The sequence below is a fragment of the Hermetia illucens genome, chromosome 2, assembly GCF_905115235.1.
Source record: "Hermetia illucens chromosome 2, iHerIll2.2.curated.20191125, whole genome shotgun sequence".
Taxonomy (NCBI): Eukaryota; Metazoa; Arthropoda; class Insecta; order Diptera; family Stratiomyidae; genus Hermetia; species Hermetia illucens.
In genome coordinates, this window is record NC_051850.1 from 13,184,743 (window position 1) to 13,202,976 (window position 18,234).

At 41.5% G+C, this 18,234-nt stretch overlaps 1 protein-coding gene across 4 annotated transcripts in view; it reads right to left on the bottom strand.

Moving 5' to 3' along the window:
• Window positions 1–541: 541 nt before the first annotated feature.
• Window positions 542–18,234, bottom strand: part of LOC119650051 (homeobox protein Meis3-like) — a 101,597-nt gene continuing 83,904 nt past the window's right edge. For 2 of the 4 annotated variants that reach the window (XM_038052536.1, XM_038052537.1), the window contains exons 3-13: window positions 14,403–14,621; window positions 13,523–13,679; window positions 13,368–13,436; window positions 13,250–13,300; window positions 8,448–8,597; window positions 8,291–8,378; window positions 7,964–8,224; window positions 7,726–7,898; window positions 1,924–1,989; window positions 1,770–1,854; window positions 542–1,672 (exon numbers count right to left, since the gene is read on the bottom strand). In XM_038052536.1, coding sequence (XP_037908464.1) covers window positions 1,449–1,672; window positions 1,770–1,854; window positions 1,924–1,989; window positions 7,726–7,898; window positions 7,964–8,224; window positions 8,291–8,378; window positions 8,448–8,597; window positions 13,250–13,300; window positions 13,368–13,436; window positions 13,523–13,679; window positions 14,403–14,488 — 1,410 coding nt within the window. In that variant the 5' untranslated portion in view covers window positions 14,489–14,621 and the 3' untranslated portion in view covers window positions 542–1,448. Of the gene's footprint in view, window positions 1,694–1,769; window positions 1,855–1,923; window positions 1,990–7,725; window positions 7,899–7,963; window positions 8,225–8,290; window positions 8,379–8,447; window positions 8,598–13,249; window positions 13,301–13,367; window positions 13,437–13,522; window positions 13,680–14,402; window positions 14,622–18,234 lie in introns of all 4 variants that reach the window. The other 2 variants (XM_038052538.1, XM_038052539.1) reach the window with 2 other exon arrangements.

The window sequence follows — 18,234 nt, forward strand, 5'->3', positions numbered from 1 at the left end:
GAAAAGTGAATAACGTATGAAAATCTCAAGCGAAAAAGATCGTGGTTGAAGTGCGGCGAGCCGGTCCAAACCATCGCCAAGTCCGGATTGACGGCCAGGAAGGTTTTGCTGTGTGTTTGGTGGGATTGGAGGGGAGTCATCCACTATGAGCTGCTTCACTATAGTCAGACCCTCAATTCGGTCCTCTACTGTGAGCAAGTCGACCGTTTGAAGCAGGCGATTGACCAGAAGCGGCCAGGATTGGTCAATAGGAATGGTATTCTGTTCGACCAGGACAACACTCGGCCTCGCACATGTTTGATGACCCGCCAGAAGCTACGGGAGCTCGGATGGGATGTCCTATCGCACCCACCGTATAGTCCGGACCTGGCACCAAGTGATTACCATCTCTTCCGGTCCATGCAAAACGCTTTTGGTGCTACTAAGTTCGCCTCAAAAGAGGCTTATGAAAACTGGCTGTCTTAGTTTTTTGTAAAAAAGGGGGGAGGGGGGGGGGGGTTTTGGGGTTTATAAGAGGGGGATAATGGATAATGGTCTTCTAAATGGCAACAAGTTTGCGAACAAAACGCGCGCATATTTGACTTAAACCGGATAATTCTAAGTATGTTAAATAAAGCGTTAAAATTCGATCACAAATACGACATTGCTTTTTCCCCAAACCAATATAAGGTGTCTTATCTTTTTTACCTACCTGAAATCCGACTTTTTTTAATTACTGGATTTTTTATACGGGGAAACCCCAGGTAATTACTCAGGCGAATGCAATTACGTCTAGTTATCTAAGATGCATACACAGCTTCTTGAAATTGTTTTATTTTTTTTTAAGATTTCTTGAAAAACATGGGGTGTCTTATCATTTTTACCGCCACTGTACACTTTCGAAAAATACTTTATTGCGAGAAAGTTCATAACACGCACAAGATAAAATCTCTTGGGTACTCGTATATGTAATATATTGTGAATCTTAGCTTTGGGATATATTCTCTTGGAAAACATATTTACAAAGTGATCCATTTTCCAGATTTTTTAAGTAATTTGAATCATTGATTTCATAAAAAATCGCGAATAAAAATCATGATTAAATCATAAAAATCATAAAAAAATCATAAAAATCATCCTCATAATCCTTGAAAAACTGCTGAAAAAAACAATATGCAGCTGACAATGTTTTAGAAAAAAAGAAATGGCAACAAGGCTGACATTGGCCACAAAACAATAATATAAAATTGTAGATACAATATAAATGGCGCCCTTAAATTGCCAGGATTAACCAGGTCCGGTATTCGCCAAGTAAATATGTTTCCCCAAGAATCTTTTCCAAACTCAAAAGCTCCACTGACTGCTTCTTCCTTTTAAAACTATATTTATTCAATAGTTATTTATTGCACCATTTTCATATCTTATTTAAATTACAGGACAACGCTTATCTTTTAATCTTTTGCGATCATTCAACACTCCTGATCGATTACTAAACTGTCATTACTATCTTCCGAACTATAGAAGTTCTCATCCAATTTTTGTGATGGTAATCTTTCGATTTCTGCACGATTTATATTTCCACTCATATTTTCAATATTGGGATCAATCATGGCCGGATTGATATTTTGTGTTGAAAGATTTTCCGGCCAAAAACGTTTTGATGGGCTACTATTGGGCGGTGTTTTCTTGCGAGCTTGATTTCATATAGAAATTTCTAGTTAGTTGAAATTAGATGTTGCTCGGTGAAATTGGTTTGCAACAGATAATTTATTTGAATTGCTAATGCTTACCTTGTTGATTGGATCCGTTGTCACTAGCGTGTTCAAGCATTGGTTGGAGTATCCTTCGACGTGCATTTATGAACCAGTTATTGACCTGTAGAGAAAAATGGATTTTTAGGTAATTAGAGTCTTTCAAGCTGCTACAAAGAGGTTGAGTACTTACTTGTAGAAGTGTTAAATTTGTTTGTGCAGCTATTGCGCGTTTTTCATCTTCCGTTGGGTAAGGGTGCTGGAAATATATGAAAGACATTGTTAGATATAAAGACTTGCGTTTCGCGAGTTGGTAAATAGAACTAAGAATTTTTTGTGCTACTATTGTGTGATTTCCTCGCATTCTACACGAAGTGCCTCAATTAGATCGTTTCTACTGTAGATCATGTATATGAGCAGCGCACACTCAAGATGGTACCGTATATCATCAACGGCGCAACATGACGATGATGATAAACGGCGCAACAATCGGTATCCGGTCTAGGCCTGCCTTAATAAGGAACTCCACACATCCCGGTTTTGCGCCGAGGTCGACATTCCTAAAAGCTGTTTGCCGTCTTGACCTACGCCATCGTTCCATCCAGACAGGGTCTATCTCGTCTTCTTTTTCTACCAAAGATATTGCCCTTATAGACTTTCCGGGCTGGAACATCCTCATCCATACGGATTCAGTGATCCGCCCACCGTAACCTATTGAGCCGGGTTTTATTCACAACCTGACGGTCATGGTATCGCTCATAAATTTCGTCGTTATGTAAGCAACGAAATCGTCCATCCTCATGTAGGGGGTCGAAAATTCTTCGGAGGATCTTCTCTGGAACGCGGCCAAGGGTTCGCAATTTTTCTAGCTAAGAACCCAAGTCTCCGAGGAATACATGAGGACTGGCAAGATCATTGTCTTGTACAGTAAGAACTTTGCCCCTATTGTGAGACGTTTCGAGCGGAACAGTTTTTGGAAGCTGAAATAGACTCTGTTGGCTGCCAACAATCGTGCGCGGATTTCATCATCGTAGCTGTTATCGATTGTGATATCTTTATTCTTTCCGTTCGACCAGTGCGATTTGATGTTATTGGTTGGTTGGTTTTCGGTGCCGGCGTTGCCACCAAATATTTTGTCTTGCTTTCATTGATGTGCAGCCCAAGATCTCGCACCAATTGTCGCCTGGTCGATCTGGATGAAGGCAGTTTGTACGTCTCGGTCTCGGTTCTTCCCATGATGTCAATATCGTCAGCATAGACCAGTAGTTGGGTGGAATTAAAAAGGATCGTATCCCTCGCATTTACTTCAAGATCACGGATAACTTTCTCGAGGGCCAGGTTAAAGAGGACACATGTTAGGGCATCCCCTTGTCTTAGACCGTTGTTGATATCGAATGGTCTTGAGAGTGATCCTGCTGCTTTTATCCGGTCTCGCACATTGGTCAGGGTCACACTAGGCAGTCTTATCAATTTCGTTAGAATACCGAATTCTCTCATGGCCGTGTACAGTTTTACCTTGGCTATGCTATCATAGGCGGCTTTAAAGTCGATGAAGAGATGGTGTAACTAATGTCCATATTCCAACAGTTTTTCCATCGCTTGCCGTAGAAAGAAAATCTGATCTGTTGCTGATTTGCCTGGAGTGAAGCCTCTTTGGTACGGACCAATGATGTTCTGGGCGTATGGGACTATCCGGGCTAGCAAGATAGCGGAGAATATCTTATAGATGGTACTCAGCAACGTGATACCTCTATAATTGCTGCACTGTGTGATATCTATTTTTATGTATGACACAGATAATGCATCTTTGCCAATCGTCAGGCATTGATTCGCTGTCCCATACCTTGAGCACAAGTTGATGAACCACTTGGTGTAATTGGTCGCCTCCATATTTAACAAATTCGGCTGTAATTCCATCGGCTCCTGGCGACTTATGATTTTTAAGCCGATGAATTGCATGGACTGTTTCTCCTGTACTTGGTGGTGGCAGTATTTGTCCGTCGTCTTCAATTGGCGGGACCTCCAACTCGCCGATGTTCTGGTTGTTCAGTAGTTCATTAAAGTACTCAACCCATCGCTCCAATATGCCCATTCTGTCGGAAATCAGATTTCCCTCTTTGTCTCGGCAGCATGAGCATCGAGGTATATAAGGCCTCATCCTGCTGACTTGTTAGTAAAACTTTCGCGCTTGTTGCGGTTGCTCCCTGTACTTTTCGAGTTCACACACTTGCTGGTTCTCCCAGGCTTTCTTTTTTCATCTGTGAAGCCGTTTCTCCGCTCGATGGAGTTCGTGATAAGTTTCTGCGCATGCCGGCGTTCTTTGAGAATGCAACATTACTCAGTATGTAGCATTCTTTCGTTCCGTTGCTAGCTTATATTCATCGTCAAACCAGTCGTTCCGACTCTTTTTGCGGGTGGGGCCAAGTATGTTTGTGGCAGTATTTATGATAACGTTCTTCAGGTGATTTGCGAATATCATTTGTTGATGCTTTATCTCCAGGACTGTTGACTGCAGCTATTGCGGGATCCATTTCTCTCTTATAGGTGTTGTGGATGGTTTCAGTGTTAACTCTCACCTGATTGTCAGAGGGGATTCTGGGTCGTGTTGCTATTCGAGCTCGGAGCACCATGCCAACGAAATAGTGATCCGAGTCTACATTGCCCCCCCTATATGTTCTGACATTCATCAAGGCTGAGAGGTGGCGGCGTTCTATCAGCAAGTGGTCAATTTGGTGGAAAGTGGTCCCGTCTGGAGAGGCACACGTATGTTTGTGGACCGCTTTCCACGCAAACCAGGTACTCCCAACAACCATTTCGTGTGACCCTGCTAATTGCATAATCCGCAGTCCGTTATCATTTGTATTTTGATGTAACCTATGGGAGCCAACGTATCGCCTGAATACGGGCTCCGCCCCTATTTGACTGTTAAAATTCCCAAGTATAATTTTGATATCATATCTGGGACAGGCTTCGAGGGTTCGTTCTACTGCCCCGTAGAACTTACCCTTCTCCGCCTCTGTAGGGGTGTGAACGTTAATGAGGCTTATGTTTCTAAATTTGCCTCGCATGCACAGGGTGCATAGCCATTCGCCTATGTTTCCAAAGCCGATAACAACAGATTTCATTTTTTGGCTGACTAAGAAACCTACTCCGAGCACATGGTTTACTGGATGGCCGCTATAATAAATGGTGTAGCAACTCTTCTCCAGGAAACCGGTCCCTGTCCAACGTATCTCCTGCAATGCTGTTACATCAGCCCTATATTGGGACAGGGTATCGACTTGCTGCTTGGCAGCTCTATCTCTGTACAGGGAGCGCACGTTCCAGGAGAAAATGCGCAAATCGTTATTCTTTTTTCGTTGCCGGGTTTGTCGTTGTAAAATCCATCTAGTCCGAGGCTATTTTTGTGGCTTCGTAACGTTAGTTTTCCGTGTAGGGTTGTCAACCCTACCCAACCCCCAACCTGGAGGACCAGTTGATACAATTTGTCCCGTTTTTAGGCACGGGAGACTGGCTTCCATTCTTTTCCGTCTGCAGCTTTTCGTTAAGAAAGAGCTCTCAGCGGTTACCACGTGGAGGTGGAGATAGGGTTTGGTAGTAGAGCTGTTGATGTCGGTTCAGCAGGCGTTTCATAGGTTTTATGCTCCATCGTGGATACTAATCCCCGTTTCGCCTTGGACCTATACTACCCTTTGACTTGCTGGTATTATAAAGGCGAATTTCCTATTTGAAGGGATTCTGAAAAAACATAGGTTCTTCCTCTCACACCAACTCCAAAGATCGTGACTCCGGTTGAAAGAACAAGGGGAGCAGCATCTAGTTGGTTTCAAACTTCAGAACCTGTTCGTGATACCCATGAAGGATAGCAGCTCCCCCATCCTATAAACAGAGGACTCTTTGGTGGCCAGACAATTGTTTGTCTAGTGTTGGCAGTCTGGGAAACCTAAAGCGGAATCCTGTCCGCTATGATTTCTTATGATCGGGAATCCAGAGGAGGGTGACTTTGAGTGAGTTGTCGCACCGGCCTGAATAATATTGCCACTAACGCAAACTACGTCTGATATCTTTCTTGACCGAAATTTGATCTTTTCGCTTTTCACATTTGACGATTTGTTTTGAATTTTTGGTACTCATTAGAGAATCGTACCAGCCACAAATGCATTTTTGAAGGTGACCCTTTCTCCCCCAAAACGCAATTCCTAGGTTATTGATTTCAATTTGGACGATGTGATTCGATATCTGCTACTAGCAAATTCTTCCAGCGAGTGATATACTAGCCTGAGGCGAATAGTAAGCCTACAACCTACTTTGTACTATCCCCATTAAAACAAAAATAAAATGCTTAGATCAGAAAAAGGGAGAAATAAAATAAAGTTGCAGTTACTGCACTATGCTAAATTCTACCTCTCTCTTGGTGATAGGCCTTTGAATTCAAAGCCGGACCCCCGTCCTGCAGTAAAATTTTAACGCATAACGAACTCTGCCTCGAGCAGCCCTTTAACGGAGCAGAATGGCGAAAGCGCTCGAGACGAGCCGACCCCCCTTCCGAATGTGATCAAAGCTGAAAGGTTGACATGATTTCAATGAAAAAAGAAGACCGAATTTCGAAAGCTGCACCCTTCGGGTATGAAGGTTTTATGTTCATCCTGCGTTTTTCCATATATTTGTTACACAGCTAGAACTTCAAAATATTCCTTGATCTGTCTCCAAATTCCAACTAAGCCTTTCATATTAGTTTACTTTATATAATGACGTCATAAACGTCTCAGAGTGCAATATATTCATGTGAAATACAAAACTTTGACCCTTATAATTTTGTTAATTGGATTGTCTACAAACTTTCCAGAATTATATTTAATATTATCACTTATACTGGTGCCAAATTTTGTTCTTCTAGAATGAACTTAAGAGATGTTTCCGGGCAAACTTCCAAACTATAGGATTATGCTATTATTAACTTTATTTCAGCAGATATCGTAATGGAATGTATTTTGAGGAATAGATTTTGTACAGATTCATCACTGTGATTTTTTCCAAAATTTTCGGTTGGATAGTTTCTGAGAACGAGACACTGAAGCATAAATTTTGAATCACTACTTCTCTGTATTTCACCCAATATCAAAAAAGATCATTTTCGGAAATCGGGCCTTTTTATTTGAACCTATATAACCATATTCTGTGAAAAAAAAAAATTGTTCCTCCTTTTCACATATATGTGGAGCCTCCCTTAAACTCAATACAAAATGATTCTATTCGTTGCATGTGTAGTGGTTCACAGACCACACATTCTCATCAAATTTCGTGACGATAGTCTCAGCTCTTTCGGAGTAATTCTCGTGTGATAGACTGGCAGACAGACATTGAATCGATTTTAATAAGGTGGGCCCATTTTCCACGTTAATTCTTAATAGACAGAAATTTTCGCTGAAAAAGCCCATTTCAACTACCGAGCTCAGGATTGCCCTTAACGGTACAGGCATTCTATATACAGTATTTGTTTCGAAATAACAGTGCGTAATGCTGCTTGATTTCAGAAGTTATTTTTATTTATTTTAAAATTTTATCCTCAATGATACCTCACAAGAATGAAGCTAGGAAGCTACAAGCAATATGGTTGTTCCAACGAAAAGGATAATGCTTCAGATGAGAACGTAATTGTTCAAAATCAAAGCTAATTTCATCAGTTTTTAACTGCGAAATGCGGGTGGGTTGTTATGTTGAATGCAATTATTTTTTCCAAAAACGTGTAGTTTCACGGGGGAAGGGAATAACTAATTCCCGAAATATGGTATCTGTTTAAAGAAAATTGTAGTAAAAAAAAGAATGTCGTTTTTTTTTCTTTCCACTTAAAATTTTGATTTCAATATTTTTTTGTGCCCGTAAAAGATTCATATGGTTTATGCTATTTAAATGAGTGCAAAATTCTATGCTTTAAGGTTTTGGATGAGATAAAAGGAGACTTATCATGACAAAAATGATACCAAATTCAACTCACCACTAAATGCTGAAACAGCCACGCTCGCATCACACTTGTCGCTTGTTTTGGCAATATTCCTCGTTTCTGTCGTTTCGATCCCGAATTAGTTGATAGGTTCGAACTCAAGTCATCATTATTGGAGTCTAATTCGGAGTCCACTTCGTCAGAACTTCCACATGGTGATAGTTGTCCTGAATTCACAAAATAAAATTAACATCTATAAATACGAAAAAGAATGACAATTTTGATCATTTACCTGAAAATTGATCTAAGGACAATGGCGGACATCCGATTTGGCTAAGAGGAGTTGATCCCAGTATTTGAGAAGCATTTATGGGATTGACGGCCGCAGGCGTGACCGATGGCGATTGTTGATGCGGCAACGCAATATTGCTTTGCGTATGTTGTACAGGAAGACTGGCCATAGGAATTGTATTTCCATTGGAACTTAATTCATTGGAATTATTATTAAAACTATTGTCGGTTATGTGGTTTGTTGATGATAGATTATAGGCTGCTGGGATATTGGAAAATTAAGAATTAATTAAATTTCCTTAGATTATTTGAGGATAGCTTGTTTTACCTGGCATACTACTGAATTCACTGGTTTCTGTGCTAGGCATATAATCATTATTGGTATAAAAATTACTAGATTGACTCGTTACTTGCTCCTAGAATAATAAACATTTAAAATATACATGTCGGAAGCAGAACAATCATTTATTAATTCTCCAACTTACTTGTTCGGGGCTATTAATTGGACTGTTGGAATTTGATAGATTATTATTATTTTCAAGAGGATAATCAGACCTAAGTAAGTTTTCAGATTGCATCTTATTTCGAAGGCAAGCAATATAGCGTGTACAAAAGTCTCTGCATAATTCTTGCACCTATAAATGAAACAATATCAAAAAATATGAGATTCTAATTAATATGTATGCAATTTAGAAACTACATAAAATACCCAAAAAAGGATAATAATGGTTGCTTATGAAACGTTCAATTTTGAAGTATTTTGTTTGAGTCTTCTTGCATATTCCTTATTTTTTCGATTGGTATCTTTCTATCAAATGACACCAGCTCTAAACAACCCTCTAGAGAATATTGATGACCACTGGATCTCTATCAAAAGTGCCTATATTTCCAATGTGAATGAAGTTGCCGGCCAAGTACAAAAGCTGGGTGACTGTGAACAAGTGCAGGCGGATCGATGAACGTAAGGAACTGAGAGCTCTGTTGATGGTTATGAATGTGTCAGGTGGAGCTCCGGTTTCGCAAAAAATACGAAAAGTGAAGCACAGGAAAAATGATTCAACCATTGTATTGGTCAGGGAAGCAGAAAGGTTCTGCCACGGTATATCGTATTACGAAAGAGTTTATAAGTGATGGTAAGCCTCTCAATGCACCTTTGAGAAACGTATTCTTCTAATTCAGGTTGATGAGCAACTGAAGAGGTAGGACACGGACTTCACCATGACTTTAAACCGTATAATATCCGTTAAAGTTCCATCATGATATGGCGAGCCATCGTAACAAGCTATTATGGACTGATCCTCTAAACAGAAACGAAATTGCCTTTGCCATCCAGGCGCTCAAGCAGAAAGAGGGCGCAAGCCTTAGCGGTCGCCCTGCGAAACTTTTCCATGTTACTTCTGCAGTCTCTGCCGAGTTATCGCACTCCTCCTTCCTGTTTGCATTAAAGCATTCATGTCCAACCTGTTGAATTTTAATCTGGCATGGGAAGGCCTTAATAAATTGAATATTTTGGCTCACACAATAAGGTTTAAATATTCTGGGTTCCAAATTATATTAGGCCAGCTGGCTGGTAAAGGAGCAGGAAGGGGTTCATGACAATGACACTAAGAAATGAAGAACGGTTGAGAGAACTTATCAGAAACCAAGGTGTTCATGGGGAGTTACAAACCAAAGTGCTCGCATGATTGTTCCAACCCCACCAAGAAAAAGCTTAGGACCATAGTGGGAATACTCATGGGTCATATTGACGAAATTCTTCCTCAACTACATACTTTCCTGGAATGATTGCGTTTCTCGTTGTAGCTGCCCTGCTCCGCTTTGTCGCGCAGGATGGCGGCGGAGTCTCAAGTGGGAGGGAGAGAAGTATTTTCGGAAGTGGTGAGATGATGTACGTGGGATTGTCACTCGAGGAAGAAATCCAGATCTGATACACTTATCTTACGTTTTCGACGTTTATATTTCGTCGTTTCTCGAGTATAATTTTTGTTGAAGAGACGGAATGTCTTCACATCGTCTTTCGTGATTAGCGTGAGGAATCGTGCGAACGAAGAGAAAAACGTTTTTTTTTTTTGTTTTAATTTATGCTCGATTTGCCATGAGGTGTTTCTAGCCATGATCTCAACCAGTAAAATAAGTGCGGACTGAAATTAGGGAGAAATTGAATGTTGTTTGGTGTCGTGCTCACTGACGGAAATCGCAAATAATTTTGAGCTGTGGATGACGCAGCAGCGACAGTGAAAATTACCTAGTTGCAAGCATTTCGCCAATTTGCGAGGCTAATTGTTTTCATATTGCAGCTTGTGTTTGGTGAGGGGACCGCCTGGCGCCTGTCTCAGCACGCTAAAGTCCTTCTGACGGAATCTCAAAAGCGGCCAACTACCGGGCGTTTACTGATCGGAACAGGTCAAAGGAGGGAGTGCCTTGTTTATGATCTCGGCTAGTAAAAGTCGTAATGATTGAGGTTCGATTTACCTCATCCACAGCAAAATGGACCGTTTTCCGTATGCATATGTAGTGGAGAACTATCGTTGATCCCGACCAAGAAATTAGCTAAGGTCGTCTTTCTCGATAATAACATCAATTGTATGCTGTAACCTGCGCAGTTTCCAGAGGTGAGTCCTATTGAGACGATGTTGTGATAGCGAGAAAAACATTTATTGTGAGAGAACTAAATCGTGAGAGTGCTCCATGCCTGGAGAGACCAGCCTTTCCTCACCTCCCTCTCGGTGGGACGGTATATGCATTCTTCTTTAATAAATATTTTCGTCACAACCGACGGGGACTCCTGAACTATTGTTTGCCTGTACCTGGCAAATTTTCAAATTCCATTTATATTATCCTCAAGCTCTCTTGTAATCAATTGAAATATGCAGCACACAACGAGCAGTCAAAAATAGTTAAACCAAGAAGACTACACACAGAAGGTGAAACTTGTCAAAAAAAGCAGGACAAAAAATGAATAAAGATCGCAGTGCTTTCTGCGCAAATGTTAATGTATTGTGTATTGTGTTTCTATAGCACTTCTGTGGGTGAAAATTCATATAACTAAGCAATCAGCTATAAACAACCAATACCTACATACATAAATACAATAGGAAGTTGATAAAAAGTCGTTGCAATATTATTCGGATCACCGCCTTCTACGATTGGTTTTTGGCATCCAGCTGGAAAATTTCTATATCACACGTGGCCAGATGCACTTATCCTACCATACAAATGGGAACCAGTACCAATGATGATGGCGCGAAACGTAACTGCGATCCCGACTGAAAATCCCCGCCCACAGGACACTGTATTTTTTGTCCCGCAAAACTTCAAGGCTTACCTAGGCAGTTTCACCTCCTGTGTGTAGCCTTCTTCGGTTAAACTTACTCGCAAATATTTTGATTTCAGAATCTCTCATTCGGATTTATCTAAAGAATCTTAGAATTTAGGAAGTTCGTGATCCATAGGTTTTCAGTAGCGTTATTATGCTTGGCCTTGGAAAATATCCAGACTTAAAACCCAATTAGATACCTGTGACATGCCATCCAAGATTTGCTTGGCCAACTGATATTTCGTATCTAGAACTTCTTCTTTTTCTTCAGCCTTTGTCCCGTTCACAAGCGGGGTCGGCTTGTCGTGATCGGTTTCGACATTTGGTTCTATCGAATGCCTGATCTGGGTGCAATCTCGAGGCTTTTAAATCTCCATCTAGCGTATCAAGCCACCGTTGTTTCGGCCTGCCTTTTGGTCGTTTACCATCGACTTCGATGTTCAGATCAATCTTGGCAAGTGAATTCTCGTTAGTACGAATTGCGTGACCATACCATTGAAGACGCCTCTCTCGCAATTTTTACACGATCGATGCAACCCTATAACAATCGCGGATATTCTCATTTCAGATGTGATCAAAACGTGTCACACCACTAGTTCAACGCAACATCTTCGTCTCCATTATCGCAAGACGCCGTTCATTGACTTTTATAATCGGCTGACACTCAGAACCATAGAGAGCGAGTGGACGGACGACATTGCGGTAATTTTTCGATTTGACACGTTCGTTGATACGTCGATCACAAAGGACACCAGTTGTGGAACGCTACTTCATCCAGGTTGCGTTAATGCGTAAACCAATTTCATAACGCAGTTCTCCATGGGCTGATAGCGTTGACCCGAGGTATTTAAATCGCTCAGTTCTGGGCAGATCACTGCCGCTGGCTGTGCCTGTTTCATGGAAATCCTCAAAAATTCAGTTTTGTTTAGATTCAATCTGAGACCGTGTTGCATGAGGCGATCATTCCATTTTTGAAAAAGTTGCTCGAAATCATTTTTGCTGTCAAATGCTAGGAAAACATCATCTGCATAAAGCAGTGTGTAGGGCACAGGACGTTGGATATCTCGTGTGACGGTGTCCATAACAAGAACAAAGAGGAGTGGTGAGAAGGCGCTTCCTTGATGAAGGCCAAGAGAGACACGAAGCGGTTTTGATACAACCGCCATACTTTGAACTTTCCTTTTCGGATCGTGGTAAAGCAATTGAACCCAGCGCATGAGTTCTTCTGGCACTAAGTGTTGTTGTAAAGCATATCAGATGAGTTCGTGTGGGCCCGGCCAAATGCTTTCTCTAGGTCCAGAAATGCAATGTAAAAAGGGCGATTCTTCTCACGGGGTTTCTCCATGAGTAACCTTGCAGCGTATATTTCGTCAGTAATAATAATAATCGTTGGCGCAACAATCCATGTTGGATTAGGGCCTTGAAGTGTGTTAGAGCACTTCATTCAAGACCGTAGCGGTACACTAGGAGGCAATGTGGTCAGCATTGCGCCAGTAGTTCCGCAGTTTTTGACAAATCCAGCTTTATTCACGGTTATTTCAACGATTTCGCGAATACGGTTGTCAAAAATGCGTTGAAAAATCTTCATGGTATGGGAAAGTAACAGGATCGGACGATAATTCTGCTGGACTACCTTTCTTTTTCCATATTGGAACTATGGTACTTTCTTGCCAGCCAGATGGTATTCTTCCTTCTTGAATAACCCGATTAAAGAATTCACTGAGCCACAGTGTTGGGTCCCAGCTCTTCGCTCAGATGCGATGTCGTCAGGTCCTGTGGCTTTCTCCGATTTCATTTGTTTTATTGTCTCCTCGACTTCAGTTGCGCTAACAGTCACTCCTAGGGGTTTTACGTGAGCACCTGTCATGGAGACTTAATCCCACGGTCTCCTTAAAAGACGGATTGACCACAATCAATCGAAATAATTTTACGACAATACATAATTAACATGAAAAAACAAAAATATCTTACCTTTTCTAATTCTAATAAATGAATTCGTAGAACCTGCAATGCTTTAATCATCTGAAACCCAAGGAAGATAGGAAAATGAGACCAACACAGTCAGCAATATTAACAATATTAATCTTACCAATCCATCTAATTCAGCATTATTTGTTAACAAGGGACGCTTTTCTTTTTCTAATAACTGTACAAAGGCCTATAATTATGGAAATAAGTTGGTAAATTATCGCTTTTGAACCGCAGCCTTTAGATAAATCATACAAATATATGGAGATGACTTACTTGAATGTCTCTAGAAAAACTATCCCCATCTCCATTACCATTATTAGTTCCATTCGGACTGGATGTGGATGAATTTGACGACGATGAAGGCACATAGCCTTGCGTTGCCTGTTCGCACTTCTCCAACAATAGCGCCAATAGCGAGAACAAAGGATGTCTAAAACAGGAAATGATAATTAAAATACTTGACTCTATATGGAAATAACGCATTAAGAAGAATATTCCTATCACATTTTAATAAATTTATCCAATGGCTCCATATGAGAATATTTGTTATTATGAAAAACGGAAGAATTGGCGTCGGGAAGCTCTTGTGGCTACGGCGTTTGAGTTAGGCAGGGGTACATGATGGATGGATTGAGAATAATAAATTTTGAAATCCACTTGCTTTGCTTTTGGATACGATTGGAGCAATTCGATTGTTTACACGCTTGTTACAGGAAGCCAAATTATTTGTGTTTAAATTTCCATCCAATGTGAATTTGCTGCTCCGAATATCTCAAAATAAAAGAGTTTGTTTATATTTATTCCGTAGCAGGAGTCCCGAACGATGAATGAAAAGATTACAAGCCACTGAACTCTGAGGATGCATTGGGAAAACGAGGATATCTTTCATATAGACAACATTCACGTATAATTCGTTTCTGCTTTGTTTTCAATAGCATACGTTATTGCATCGTTTCATATCTTATAAAAATGCAGTGCATTATATGATATAATAGATGCGTGAAATAGGACGTCGTAAAGACGTAGAGGCTTCCGTTGGTAGCACAATATACCACCCACTCGCATGGAAGCATGAAAGGTTTATATTTGATTCGTGTGAAAGATCATAAAGGGTTATAATATGTAAATTTTCGTGGCATTTGCATTAACTTACTTGTAAACGGCACGTTTATCGGCCTCAAATTGTGCTTGGTCGATACCATTTGGGGCTGGAGGCGTTGATATATTGTTCTCTTGCATTTTGTAGTCCTAAGTGTAGTTTATTGAAGGTTTAATGAAAAGATTAATACTATCAGGATTCAATGGTCAGGAACAAAATTTCTCAGTCAACAATGAATAGTGTGTAGTATGTTTTCTGCATCACAACAGAACCCTGGAAAGATAAAAGAGAGAAATTTAGTTTGTTAATGATTGAAAACTCAAGATGAAATGAGAGAAAATAAAAAAAAATGTTGACCGTCATGAGCGCATATTGTCTTCCCTTCATGCAGATCATCATCATCATCAACGGCCCAACAACCAGTATCCGGTCTAGGCCTGCCTTAATAAGGAACTCCAAACACCCCGATTTTAAACCGAAGTCCACCAATTCGATATCTCTAAAAACTGTTCAGCGTCCTGACCTACGCCATCGCTCCATCTCAGGCAGGGTCTGCCTCGTCTTCTTTTTCTACCATAGATATTGTCCTTATAGACTTTCCGGCAGAATTATCCTCATCCATACGGATTAAGTGACCCGCCCACCGTAACCTATTGAGCCGGATTTTATCCGCAACCTCTCATAAATTTCGTCGTTATGTGGGCTACGGAATCGTCCATCCTCATGTAGGGGGCCAAAAATTATTTGGAGGATTCTTCCCTCAAACGCGGCCAACAGTTCACAAGAACCCAAATCTCCGAGGAATACATGAGAACTGGCAAAATCATTGTCTTGTTTAGTAAGAGCTTTGACCCTATGGTGAGACGTTTCTAGCGGAATAGTTTTTGGAAGCTGAAATAGGCTCTGTTGGCTGACAACAACCGTGCGCGGATTTCATCGTCGTAGCTGTTACCGGTTGTGATTTTCGGCCCTAGATAGGAGAAATTATCAACAGTCTCAAAGTTGCAATCTCGGGCCGTTCTTCTCATGATGTCGATATCTTCAGCATAGGCCAGTAGTTGGTTGGACTTAAAGAGGATCGTACCCCCCGCATTTACCTCAGCATCACGGATCACTTTCTCGAGGGCCAGGTTAAAGAGGACGCATGATAGCGCATCCCTTTGTCGTACACCGTTGTTGATGTCGAATGGTTTTGAGAGTGATCCTGCTGATTTTATCTGGCCTCGCATATTGGTCAGGGTCAGCCTAGTCAGTCTTATCAGTTTCGTCGGGATACCGAATTCTCTCATCGCCGTGTATAGTTTTACCCTGGCTATGCTATCATATGCGGCTTTAAAGCCGATGAATAGATGATGCAATGTTGCCCATATTCCAACAGTTTTTCCATCGCTTGCCACACAGAGAAAATCTCATCTGTTGCTGATTTGCCTGGAGTGAAGCCTCTTTGGTATGGGCCAATGATGTTCTGGGCGTATGGGGCTATCCGGCCTAGCAAGATAGAGGAGAATATCTTATAGATGGTACTCAGCAACGTGATACTTCTATAATTGCTGCATTGTATGATATCACCCTTTTTATGTATGAGACAGATAATGCCTCGTTGTCAATCGTCAAGGAAACAAGTGGTTCCCGAAATATCGGCATTTACATGAATAAATATCAACACCAACGAAAAAGAAACAACACGTTTTTTGTTATTTCAGATACTTAATCTAAGATTACAACTATAAAACTGAAGCTAACACAATATAATTTAATTAATGAAAAACTGCAGACGAAGAAGGGTGAAGACGGGTACTGGTTCTCCAGGTCGATATTTGGGTAGGGCAGACAAATCTAAATGGAAAACCGAAGTTAGGGAGCAACGAAAGAAGCCTCGGACTGGACTGATTTCACAACGACGGACGGAGGGGGCTACACAGTCGGAGAATGATACCTTCTACGAGGCAGAAGAGCGAACACCCGAAACCTGTCCTAGGTATATACCAAAATCATGAAAAGAGGGACGAAGACGACTGCGGTTTCTCATCAGGGCAGAGGAAAATCCTCAGACGCTGCCCCACTCTCCCCTGGGAGCAGCGTGACCGAAGCGGCTCGCAGGTGTTGTACGCTCCCTTTTATAATTCTTAAAATACAACAATGGTATATTCATGAATTATATTCAGCGTAAATCCGCCCATAGGTCGAACCAAAACTTGGCCAGAGCTAGACAATTTCTTTTTAGGGTTTGAGGAGTCCTAATTCCGCATGCATTTAATATCGGACCGGACCAAATAAAGAGTAACTTGTTTCCACTCTTTATGGTCCACGAACTCCCCTTTTTGGGTTAAGAGCCAAAGTTCAAAAATGAAAAGAGTGACGAAGATGACTACGGTTTCTTACCAGGGCAGAGGCAAATGTTGTATTTTACGAATTATAAAAGGGAGCGTACAACACCTGCGAGCCGCTTCGGTCACGCTGCTCCCAATGCAGAGATGAGGCAGCGTCTGATGGTTTGCATCTGCCCTGGTAAGAAACCGTAGCCGCCTTCGTCCCTCTTTTCACTTTTGGACTTTGGGTGTTAACCCAAAAAGAGGAGTCCGTGGATCATAAAGAGTGGGAGCAAGTTGCTCTCCATTTGGTCCGATCCGACATTAGATGGATGCGGACTTAGGACTTCTCAATCCCTAAAAAGAAATTGCTCAAAATCATGCCTGGAAATTTTAACAACCAAATAGCCCGTAGTTAGGCGATTCGTCGGCTGTACTTAGCCTACAGAAGAAAAACGAAAATTTTTGAAAAGTGGCGATTTGTTTTTCAACATTGTTTCCTTTTAGTTCGATACACTTGACCCAGTGATGCTCCAAGTTCTTTAACCCGTCTGAAAAATATGTTTTCTAGAGGTCTGGCAAATAGGACTCCATGGCGGTAAATACCTCTCCATACGACTCAAACTTCTGTCCGGCGAGTAACCTTTTAAAGTTTGGAACCAAAGAGAAATCGCACGAGGTCACATCTCGAAAATACGATGGATGGGGTAGCATTTCGTAGATACATTTCGATCAATTTGGACGTGGCGTCGAATCGGCTAAAGATTTCGGCCTAGTAAAGTTCTGTGACTCTTTTGCCCTTCTACAAGTTGCCGATTCAGATCAGATCTTGTGAATTCCAGAAAACGGTTGCCATCAGTCTTCCAGATAGCTGAGTGGTTAGAGCACTAGGCTACCGTACGGAAGATCGCGATATAAATCTTACTGGTGGCAGTGGGATTTGTATCGTGATTTTACGTCGGATTCCAGTCCACTCAGCTGTGAATGAGTACCTGAGTCAAATCACGGTAATAATTTCGAGCGAGCGCAATACTGACCACATTGTCTCCTACAGGGTACAGTAATCCTGCAGTGTTTCGTTACGGTCTTGAATGGAGTGCTCTAACACACTTCAAGGCCCTCATCCAATTGGATTGTTGCGCCAACGATTAATATTATTATCACTCTTCCTGCCGATAGGGCAGTCTTCGCTTTCTACTGAGTACATTCGTCAGGTAAAGTCCATTGTTTCCACTGTTCCTTGGCCTCTTGTGTACCAGTGGACCCATGTTTCGTTGACGGTCATGAAACGACGCAGAAACTCCTTCGGATTGCTGTTTGAGCGCGTCAAACGCTGCTCTGAAGTGGTTTCACGGTTGCGCTTATTGTCCGGAGTGAGGAAACGCGGCACACATTGCACTGACAGATTTCTCATGCACAAAATTTCATGTAGGGTATGACCCGTGCGGTCCTTTGAGATCGCTACTGTCTCAGCTATCTTGCGCATCTTCAATCGGCAGTGCCTCAATACGAGGTGCTGCACGTTATCCTCCGTGGTAACCGTTTTGGGGACACCTGGGCGTAGCTCATCAAAAGCC